This window comes from Magnolia sinica, chromosome 3 (genome assembly GCF_029962835.1).
Source record: "Magnolia sinica isolate HGM2019 chromosome 3, MsV1, whole genome shotgun sequence".
In the NCBI taxonomy this organism is placed as follows: domain Eukaryota; kingdom Viridiplantae; phylum Streptophyta; class Magnoliopsida; order Magnoliales; family Magnoliaceae; genus Magnolia; species Magnolia sinica.
In genome coordinates this window covers 125,720,597-125,732,812 of record NC_080575.1, presented here as the reverse complement: position 1 = coordinate 125,732,812, position 12,216 = coordinate 125,720,597, and the positions used below count along the sequence as shown (strand labels likewise).

General features: G+C 37.9%; 1 protein-coding gene across 1 annotated transcript; it reads left to right on the top strand.

The window, feature by feature from the left end:
- Positions 1-8,330: 8,330 nt before the first annotated feature.
- On the top strand, positions 8,331-9,700 carry LOC131241188 (ethylene-responsive transcription factor ERF023-like). Its single transcript, XM_058239901.1, has 2 exons — positions 8,331-9,338; positions 9,408-9,700. Exon 1 carries the CDS (start codon positions 8,647-8,649, stop codon positions 9,280-9,282), a length of 636 nt encoding a protein of 211 aa, XP_058095884.1. The 5' UTR covers positions 8,331-8,646; the 3' UTR covers positions 9,283-9,338; positions 9,408-9,700.
- Positions 9,701-12,216: the final 2,516 nt, after the last annotated feature.

Sequence of the window (12,216 nt, the reverse complement as noted above, 5' to 3'; positions counted from 1 at the left end):
TTGAAATTGACCACAAAGTGAATGAAATGGATTTTCCACCATCGAACCGATGGAATCTTGGAAAATAACTAGGTTGGTTGGCTAAATTAGCTTCTCCTACCCCAAAATCATATGTGGTACGTTAAGTAAATCATTCTAGTTTACAAGATATGCATGTTAAATAAATAGGCAAAGAAATGAATTAAAAGATAGAAAAATATTTTTATATACCTATATATACATATTTACTTAATTATATAGCCCACTATGTAGTATGTGTGAAACCACCTCCATCTATCAGGTCAAAACACTTATTTTCACCATTAGCTATGGGGTCCACTGACCCTAATTCACTAGCTTCTTTTTCTTTATCTTTTTTCGTTATAATTCCTACGGCATTTTGTGGGTCCCATTATAAGGTACATGTTATATCCAAACCGTCCATCTATTTGGAAAACTCGTATTAAGGCTTTGGACGAAAAATAAGACAGATCATATCACCAGATCCATACTCTTGGCATCGATCCCTCAACACTTGAGGTCTTGGTATCGATCCAAGCAAGGGTGACGCAAACATAAAAATGAGAAAGGTAAGCATGAAATATGAGCGGGCAAACTAGAAAAAAATTAAATCTCGGATAAACAACAAACTAAGAAAACATCAATAAAAAGGGCAAACTAAAAAAGAAGGCAAACTAGCGGAGAAATATGAAAGCGAAACTAGAAAAATGGGAAAACATGAAAAAGAATGGGGAAACTAGAAAAATAGGAAAACATGAAAAGCAGAACTAGAAAAAAGAGGAAACATGAAAAATAATGAGGGAAACATGAAATGGAGAGAAGGAACATGTTAAATCAATGTGAAAGTGTCACAAAAACATGATTTTTCATGTTTTCCATGAATTTTTTTCATTTGTTTTTTCTTTTTCTTTTCTTTTTTCATTTTCTAGTTTATGTTTTTTTTTTCTAGTTTCATTTTTTCTATTCCTCTTTTTTTTATGTTTCCCTTACTTTTCTAGTTTGCCTTTTTCTATTGCCCTCATACTTGATTTCCTTTGTTTTCTATCTTGCCTCATATTTTTTCCACCATTTTTCTATTGCTCCATGTTTCACAAATACCCTCCTTTTCACAAAAACGGATGGGTACTCCTCCTGCCACCGCCAATGGGTCGCTGGTCTGTAGGCCCCATCATGGATAGAGATTTTGCATCCATTCTATATACTTGTTTCCAAATCATTTTATGATATGATACCAAAAATGAGGTATATCCAAATCTCAACTATACCACATTACGGGAAACAGTGTTGAATGAGCGTCAACCATTAGAAACTCAGGTGGGGCCAACTGTGATGTTAAACTTAGGTTGGGCTTGGGTTGAGGTCTCAGGTTATCCGACCTAACCCGAACTCGATCAATATATTAGTTACTTATAAATTATAATTGAGTGTGGATTGTTTGTGTAGAAGGTACACTAGTGATGTCGGGTCTCATTTGTCCACGTCATTTCCAAGGGATCACATCACGGGAAACAATGGGCATAATGATTTCCACCATTGAAACCATAATAGGCCCAATAGTGATATTTGTTTGTTATCAAACCTATTCATAAGATCATATAGACATGGATTAATAGAAAAAACAATTATAAGCTTCTATAGCACCTACGAAATGATCAACAATAGAAGTTCAATTAAAAATTTCATTTCATGTGGTCCATTTGAACATTGAATAAGTTTAGATTTATCGGCTTAAGAGCAATGAAAAAATCTGTTAAGTTTGCCCCGTTGATTGTTTAGTTTGCCCCATTGAATTCTTTTTGCAATTGTTTCCATTGATTTTCTTTTGGATTTCATGGGATTCATGATGACTATGGCAATGTTTGCCCTGCCGATTTTCTAATTTGCCTCACTAATTTTTAGTTTCCCGCTAATTTTATAGTTTCCTCCCTCAATTTCATATTTGCCCCCAATTTCTAGTTTGCCCCCTTAATTTCATGTCGGAAAGTTGGGGGTTCAACGACCCCAGGATATATGTCCATTAAGCTTTAACAAACACCAACCCATAAAACTTAGGTTGGGTTTGGGTCAACGTTCACCCTGAACCCAATCAATATATTAATTACTTATAAATTATAATTGAGTGTGAATTGTATGTGTAGAAGGTACACTAATGATGTCGGGTCCCAACCTGATCGGTCCTACCGTAGTAGATGCAAAGTGTGGCTGATAAAAGGTAACAAATTCGAGCTCTCTTCTAATTTTCGTAGTTATGGCCACTTGCATGTGTCCTGACACAACTAACACAAAGAGAACCGGAAGACAAACCGTTCGGGGAATTTCAGCACTAAAGTCTTAGGCTATGATTCATGCATGTGCCTCGCTAGAATCATAGGCTAAGAACTCCTTTGTTGTTCGCTAGAATCAACCAAGAAGTGAGATCCGACCCTTGACCCAAATCCTAGGTTAACTGGATTTTCTCTTTCCAACTATCCTTATAAACTTCGTGTGTTGGATAGGTTCTGATGACCCTTGACCCAAACCCTAGGTTGAAGCATTTAATCGGGTTTTCTCTTTCCAAATATCCATAAAAATGCTATACATATGTTATATTTGAGTATTATATAAATATGCAAACCCACTGACGAAATACCTGTGTGGGCCTGATAATAACATTACTTGCTAAGTATGGTTGACAAAATGAGTTCAAACTTGATTTTGCTAAGTGAGGTTGAGAAAAAGAAAAATGCCATCGGGATTATTGTGAAGGAAAAAAACTAAAAACACATTATAAACTCACGTTTGACGACGGATTCCGACCCCATCCAAATGGCCATGGGTCGACCCAACTCATGTTTTGAGCCTCGACCCGGGGATCGACCCCATCGTAATGGCCATTGACTCGAAGTCCCAACCCGGCCAGGCCGAGCTTTAAATTTCATTAAACGTAGCCATAACTATTTCTATGCACTTTTTCTATTTTCTCTTTTTTTTTTTATTTTTATTTTTTACATGGAGAACATTTTCCCCCTTACATTTTTCTATAATACATAATTATGTAAATATGTATATATAAGTACATAAAAATATTTTTCTATCTTTTAATTCATTTCTTTGTCTATTTATTTAACAAGCATATCTCCTAAACTAGAATGATTTACTTAACTTACCACATATGATTTTGGGGTAGGAGAAGCTAATTTAGCCAACCAACCTAGTTATTTTTCAAGATTCCATCTGGTCGATAATGGTTATAAGGTTTGTGATCATCCTTATAAGGTTTGTGATATAAGGTTTCCAAGATTTCAAGATTCCAAGATTCCATCCGGTCAACCGGGTCAGAGCTTGGACTATCACTACGGATTATAACCGTAGCCATAACTATAGTGCTATGCACTTTTTTCTATTTTCTCTTTTTATTTTTTTATTTTTATTTTTTACATGGAGAACATTTTCCCCCTTATATTTTTCTATAATACATAATTATGTAAATATGTATATATAAGTACATAAAAATATTTTTCTATCTTTTAATTCATTTCTTTGTCTATTTATTTAACAAGCATATCTCCTAAACTAGAATGATTTACTTAACTTACCACATATGATTTTGGGGTAGGAGAAGCTAATTTAGCCAACCAACCTAGTTATTTTTCAAGATTCCATCTGGTCGACAATGGTTATAAGGTTTGTGATCATCCTTATAAGGTTTGTGATATAAGGTTTCCAAGATTCCAAGATTTCAAGATTCCATCCGGTCAACCGGGTCAGAGCTTGGCCTATCACTACGGATTATAACCGTAGCCATAACTATAGTGCTATGCACTTTTTTCTATTTTCTCTTTTTATTTTTTTATTTTGAACATTTTCCCCCTTACATTTTTCTATAATACATAATTATGTAAATATGTATATATAAGTACATAAAAATATTTTTCTATCTTTTAATTCATTTCTTTGTCTATTTATTTAACAAGCATATCTCCTAAACTAGAATGATTTACTTAACTTACCACATATGATTTTGGGGTAGGAGAAGCTAATTTAGCCATTCAAGATTCCATCTGGTCGACAATGGTTATAAGGTTTGTGATCATCCTTATAAGGTTTGTGATATAAGGTTTCCAAGATTCCATGATTCCAAGATTCCATCCGGTCAACCGGGTCAGAGCTTGGCCTATTACTACGGATTATAATCGTAGCCATAACTATAGTGCTATGCACTTTTTTCTATTTTCTCTTTTTATTTTTTTATTTTTATTTTTTACATGGAGAACATTTTCCACCTTACATTTTTCTATAATACATAACTATGTAAATATGTATATATAAGTATATAAAAATATTTTTCTATCTTTTAATTTATTTCTTTGTCTATTTATTTAACAAGCATATCTCCTAAACTAGAATGATTTACTTAACTTACCACATATGATTTTGAGGTAGGAGAAGCTAATTTAGCCAACCAACCTAGTTATTTTTCAAGATTCCATCTGATCGACAATGGTTATAAGGTTTGTGATCATCCTTATAAGGTTTGTGATATAAGGTTTCCAAGATTCCAAGATTCTAAGATTCCATCAGGTCAACCGGGTCAGAGCTTGGCCTATCACTACGGATTATAACCGTAGCCATAACTATAGTGCTATGCACTTTTTTTTTTTTTTATTTTTTACATGGAGAACATTTTCCCCCTTACATTTTTCTATAATACATAATTATGTAAATATGTATATATAAGAATATAAAAATATTTTTCTATCTTTTAATTCATTTCTTTGTCTATTTATTTAACAAGCATATTTCCTAAACTATAATGATTTACTTAATGTATAACATATGATTTTGGGGTAGGAGAAGCTAATTTAGCCAACCCATTTCATTTAGTTTGTGATCAATTTTCCTTAGGCAATGTTTGGCCCTAGTGATATGGCAACCCTCAAATACGGGTTGATTCAAATTGAATTTTGACGGCTCAGTCAATGTCTCAAATAATCATTACAGAATGAGAGATTTAGTCACAAATAGCTTGGAAGCCTGTATTGCAGCATTTAGGAAGTGGGTCTTCTTATCTCTCAAAGACTGGTGATGAAATTGGAAATTCAAAACATTGAAATTGAAGACTTGGACCTTTCGGTTTGATGCAATCTAAAGGGCTTTTACGCTAATATCGGGGTTACTAGAAAATCCGGCAAAGTAGAAATCGGGGATACTAGAAAATCGGCAAACTAGAAAATCAGGCAAGCATGAAAATGGGATAAACTAGAAAATCAACGGGGTAAACTAGAAAATCGGGAAAATGAAAATCAAAAAAAATCGGGGATTTAAAAAATCACAAACTAGAAAATTTAAAACTAGAATATTAGCGGAGGATACTAGAAAATCAGGGGCAAACTATAAAATCAAAAAATCATCGGCAAACTAAAAAATCGGGGCCTAAAAATCGGAAATTTTAAGGGGACATGTAACCAGCTATGAATCATATATATCTAAAGAATGCCATTGGAAATTCTTAATATGTTATTTTCTTTCCAACTAAAGGGCCGTAATCATTGGCAGATGAGATGACGAACAATGATTTTGATGGGGACATGTGCTGGGTGTCAAGAAATCGAGGGGTTCGTTTGTGAGATGGCTACCACTATACTCGGTTTGAATTGTAAAAGTATAAATATAAAACAGCGGGACAAACTAGAAAATTAGCAGGCCAATCTCAAGCATTGAGTTCTATGTACATTGAATTTGATCGACGAGTATAGCGAGGCAAACGGAAAATATAGTGGGACAAAGTATAAAGTTCATTTCATCATCCACAAAAATTACAAAGTATGTTATACATCATAACTTATAATTCCGACAAATATGCAAACAATTTTCAAAGTATGCTATCCACAAAAATTACAAAGTATGTTATACATCAAACTAGAAAAACAGCGGGGCAAACTAGAGAAACAATGGGACAAACTGAATTATGAGCAGAGCAAACTGAAATATGAGTGGGGTTTGTTGGGAATGCTGTTGTAACAGCTTGTGTAAGTGCAAAGGTGGTAGATTTGAATAAGGAGTCTTTGAGATTTTGTGTTGAGAAGGTGAAAGAAGCAATAGAGATGCTGACAAATGAGTATGTGAAATCAGTAGTGGATTGGTTAGAGGTTTATAGAGGGGTCCCTTCCATTTTAGATGAGAAATTTTATGTGTCAGCTTGGTGGAAGCTGCCCTTCCATGAGTTGGATTTTGGGTATGGGAGGCCCACCTATGGTGGCCCAGTTGTGAATGGAATGGATGAGTTTGTGCTGTTGCTCTCTGATGGTATTGGGGTGAGGAGAGGTGGAGGTGACAATGTATGGATGACCTTAGAACAAGAGAAGATAGAGAAATTCATGATGCATGTGTTCACAGCTTTTACTCGTAATCTTCATATGGTTAACTCTACTTGATAATCTCATAATCACTTTCATGACAAACTACATAAATAATTGTGTTCTTTAATTTTCTTCATTGCTTTCACATTTTTAATTAACCGTATGATTGTGAGTTCATAATGGTTTCCTACCTATTCAAATAAACATGAAAATCAAAGCCAACAGTAAAACTTGGAGAGGAATGATATGATCGTTGACAAGATAATATGAATAGTACTCTCAGGTCTTAAGTTTATTCAACTGTGATGTATGGTTTGGTGATCCAGGCCAGTCGTCTAATGGGTCGCACCATGAACTAAATTTTTTCCAAAGTTTTCCCTGTAAGTAAATCATTCGAGTTTAGGATTCTTACTCTTGCTCGGGTGGTAGACTCTTATGAGTTTCAACACCCGGTCAAGTATTCGAGTATCCATACGTGGTGAAATTCCACTAGTGTGAGTGCATGGGGGTGTGTGTGCATGTGTTAAAAGAAAAAGAAGAAAAAACATTCTAGTTTAGGAAATATGCTTGTTAAATAAATAGACAAAGAAATGAATTAAAAGATAGAAAAATATTTTTATATACTTATATATACATATTTACATAATTATGTATTAGAGAAAAATGTAAGGGAGAAAAAGTTCTTCATGTAAAAAATTTAAAAAAAATTAAAAAAAATAAAAAAGAAAAAAAGGTGCATAGCATTATAGTTATGGCTACAGTTATAATCCGTAGCCATTGCCCAGCTCTGACCCGGTCAACCGGTCCCAACCCGGTCGACCCCAACTCACTAGTCCCTTTTCTTCTTTTTTTTTTCCCCAGTTTTAATCCCCTCAATTTTTGTGGGTCCCATTATAATATATGTGTTATATCCAAACCGTCCATCTATTTGGAGAACTCGTATTAATGCTTGAGATGAAAAATAAGACAAATCTAACTATCAAGTGGACCACACTGTAAATGGTAGTGGGTAATTGAACGTCTACCATTAAAACCCATTTAGGGGTTACAGAAGTTTTGGATCATTATGAAATTTGTTTTTCCTCTTCATCCAGGTCTTTGTGACCCTATGAATGAACTTAGACGGAGAGGATTTCTCACAAACATCACAGTGGGCCCCACCTGAGTTCCCATCGCCCAGACCGTCCGTCAGCGCTCGTCTCTGCACGCCAGCCAGAGGAAGGCAGGGGTATTTTCGTCCTCAAATTCGGTGGCCGTACGAGGAGGTACAGCTGCGTGTTCTAAGTTTGTAGTGCTCCAAAAAAACCGGTGGAAAAAAGGTGGGGTCCACGGTCGTAAATTTCTCTACCGTTTATCTCCACGGTGTGCTCCGGTGGTACTGGTACCACCGTAAGGACCTGAGAGAAGTAGGGCCCGCACGTTGTATTCATAGCATCCGACCCGTCCATCAGGTATTTCGCATCATGTTACCACCATAACTCAAAAATCAGTCGAAATAGAAATTCAGGTGGGCCACTCACCCTTGATTTACGTAAGGGCCCGCGTTATTGTGCATACAACTCCATGCTATTCAGACCCTTCATCTGTCCATGGTCTGGACAAAAATCAGACTCATCTGCAACTCAAGCGGCCTACTGAGAATAAGGGCAGGCCTCCCCTCGCACCTTGTTCCGTGTGCTGTGGCCCATCATAGATTTGTTTCGAGCTGGGTGATCAGACAGATGTAACTTTAGGAGACGCCACCAATGGATGGGTTGGATGTGATGCACATGCCTCCGATGGATGGGCTAGATGGGTTTGGATGTGATGCACCCACCATGCAGTCCAGCTGAGCGCCACAGTAAAGTTTAAGATTGTGCTATTGAAGAAAAAGTTTATAAAATATTCTATATTGGGCGGGACCCAGTAGACCAATGGTCTAGATCTTTTTAGAAGTGTATAAAACTTCCTCCCATCCACGCGAAAACCAGAAATGAGAGAGATCCCATCAAATCAAAACAAAACAACACTTCACCAAAGTATCGCTCTCTACGATCTCGCAGCCACACGTGAGCCGGACTCTAGCGTCTGAATTCCGAACTCGACCGGAAAACCCCCTACAACGTTCGAAAACGACCTCAAATGCGAGGGTGTTTTAGTCAATTCACCGGGCAACATTTCCAATCCCACTTCACCCTTCTCAAATTTCTGGAAAATCCTCTTCCGGGGGCGAAAAATCTACCCCATTTAGCCACAGGGGCATTTCCGTGATTTCTTCCAACACCAAGTGTATATATTGACCCCGACAGCGCTCCCAACTGTTCCTCCCATGGAGCAGCAGCAGCCGCAGGAGGATATCCAACCGTACTCTAACTTCACGACGGAGCTGACGACGGAGCTGGAAGCAGTGGATGAAACTCAACGGAAACCTGACACACGAGGCGGCGGGACGCGGCATCCGATCTACAGAGGCGTCAGAAAACGTAGGTGGGGGAAATGGGTGTCTGAAATCCGGGAGCCGCGTAAGAAGTCGCGAATATGGCTTGGATCGTTCACGACTCCCGAGATGGCGGCGCGGGCGTATGACGTGGCAGCCTACTGTCTCAAAGGCCGGAAAGCCCAGCTCAATTTCCCAGACGAAGCCGAGATGCTTCCACGGCCGTCCTCGTGCATGGCCAGAGATATCCAGGCCGCGGCCGCGGCAGCCGCAGAAGCCTGCGGTGCTGCTGGCCATCCGGGGAAGGCCGACGCCGATAAATCTCTGGGAGTTGACGAGGATTTCTGGGGAGAGATCGAATTGCCCGCGTTGGCGTACGGCGAGAGGGTGATTTCGTCGGGGTTTTCGGATAGCGGCGAGATTTTCTCGGAGGATTTCCTGCCCGGGTTCGGGGATTCGGACTCGATGTGCTCGGCTTACGGAGATGATGACACGTGCATCGATGGGCGTTCTCTTTCGCAATTCTAAAATGCGCGGTGGGTTTTAGTTAGCCTTAGCTCTTCTCCTGTTTTTCAACCATCTACGTACCTGTTGTAAGAAGCACCTGTTATAACAAGAAGCATAAGTAAATAATGCTCTCTGAAAGCTTTTAGCGTGTGGAAATATTACAACAGACGAAACGCCCAATAAATACGCCTAGATGACAGTGCGCACACCCCCTTTCTTGGAGGTAGCAAGTTAATCATAAGGCGATGAGAGGAGGCGAGTAGCGTACTGCGCATCTATGCGTACTTCAGATCTAGGAAGCAATTGCACCGAGGGTGATTTCCAACGGACGCGCTCATTTCACAAGCTTGCGTTTCTTTTTTATTTTCTTTTTCTGAAATATGTTTATATGGAATTTTATTGAATTTAGCAATTTATGCAATATTGCAATCAGATGTCATTCTTTTCTTTATTGTGGGGCATTTTGTTCTGTAAAGATGAGGTCCAGAACAGGCGGCTGTAGAGTCTTGTCTGTTCGCACGCGAGCAATTGTTCCAACACGTGTGAAAAGATCATGGTTTCACTCATCGGGTGGGCTACAATAGAGTTAGCAAGCTGACGGCTCCAACTACATTTTTATAGAGAAAACTTTTATACTCTTCCAGAGTGTGGTGGATGATACGCCAACTGACGAATAATTGCATGCTTGCAATGTAAAGTAATTCAGATTAAATAGTCCATTCCCAGTTACCAAAAAATGTAGTGATGATTTTCCCATATGGACCGTTATTGGACGGTTAGAACTGAAAAATATCCAACGGTCCTACTTCAACGAACAAGTGTCCATGAATCGAAGGCTGGGATTGTTAGGATAATATGATTATGAGACTTTGACCCAGCAACAACGGAGATCACAATTTGCTCAGGTTAATTTGAGTTAATTTATGCCATGTGTATGATTTATGAGCGCTTGTGTACCAAGTACTTGCATAGATGGAGTATCAAATAACTCCCATTTTTACAACCATCCTTCCTTTTCTTTTCTTCTTTTTTGTTCTTCTTCTTGAAAATGTCATAATTGACTGAAATGGGCTCATTCTTTTGTAACGTATCAACGCCACCTCTTCTGCTTGATCACTATCAGTATTGGTATTCTGATCATTATCAATATAAATTACCACATGTTTGGCTTTTCTTGAACGAATCCCATGATCCTCTGTCGATTCTTCCTCATTTTCTTCCTCCTGTTCTTCCAAATGGTCGGTTAATTTGTATGACCATCGAGGAACCTTTTTATCAATTTCTTCTATTCCAATAGATTTCTTTTGAATTGTTTGATCATTTGGATCAGTTGTAACTACATCGGATAGAAATTTCAAACATTTCGTTTGATTTTCTGAATCAAGTCTTCTTTGTTCGACCAATAGAGCAAATCCTTTCAAATTCAAACTAGGTGTTGATTCCCCAGCTAATTCACTGATTGAGGTCAAGGAATGATTAATGTCTGTCGATAATGATTAGGGAAGATTTTATTTATTTATTTTTTTTAAACAAATAAAATTGCAGGTTTTATAAGAAGTTCAAATCTTATGTAAGTCCAATATATCTAAACCATAATTTACGGTCCACCCAACAGGAAACTTCCAAACTATAATGCATATAATATCCAGCCTTTCCAGTATGGTGGAGGATCGCCTTGTACAGAAATTAACCCATGTACTCATCAAGTGGGCAAACCTATAGAAAATTTTCTATAGCAATTGATGAATAACAAAATATTAGTTGGGACTGCTCGATGAATGGATGTGCATAATTTTTGCACATGTGATCTCATGATGGGGCTAAACTATTGATGTAAAGTGGGTCGCGGACACTTTCATGGCCAAGATGGACCAGAGAAAGCCCGATTAGAGGTGGAGGTGATCAGGATTGTAAGAACCTTAAAACATGTGTCTTGCAAATGAGAATGAGCTTTTTGACATATCATATATGATTTTAGGGTGGGAGAAGCTACTTTAGCTAACCAACCCGCTGTGTTGGGTTGCCAATGCCGGATTTACGAGATTCCATCAGATCCTATTTCCATTTTTACTACAAATAATAAGTTTTAATTCGATCATAACTTTTTATCCTTTGAATTTTAGGAGTTATGCACAACATGAAAAGGGCTTCGAAAAATTAGGAGACTGAAGTGGTTGGCCAAATTGGACACTTACTATTTTTGGACAGAAACCATGAAGTCTAGTAGGAATCGCTGTCTTAAATTCTATCCTAAGTTTGAGTTCACTATTTAAAAGATTGTAATTTTGATTTTTTTTTAATCAATAAATTTATTTTGATTTGTTAGAAATTATTTCTTTTTATCCCTTATGGATTCAAGGAATACTTGTGAGTAGTCTAGAGAAACTTCATGTGAATTCGGCCTAGTTATTCCCGAGGAAGACAGGTGATCGACTTCATCATGTCCTTTCCTACCTTCCCTAGGTCACCTATTGGAGGGTTTGATGTCACACCCATCTGAAAAGTTGGAAGTTATCCAACTATGAAACAATGTGCCGGAACCGTCTCTCTTATCAGGTCATCCACACTGCATACTTTCCACGCTTATGAAACTTGGCAAATGTTGTTATCTGTTGCATGTGTACAAAATTTGAAACTTTGGTCAAGTACTTGTACTTTAACACGTGGGGTCCACCTGATGTTCAGATAGGGTTAGTTTTTAAGAATTGGATTGCCTCACCAGAGGCCCAATTTCTCACATAACTATTCATTCCAATCGAGAATCTATCCTATTCAGTATAGGGATGTCGATTCAAGGTGGTAGGATTTGATTGAGCCATGTACATCCATCAGAAATGGCCCCAATCTAAGTACCTACTATACCGAATAACTTTCAAATATGCTTTGCCTCAACCCAATCTCTGACCCCAGAACATGGCCCGATCAATCCCGCCATATGTCGGGATATCCCTGGTG

Coding starts and splice junctions, on each gene's coding strand:
- LOC131241188 (XM_058239901.1), top strand. CDS start 8,647: ATGGAGCAGCAGCAGCCGCAGGAGGATATCCAACCGTACTCTAACTTC.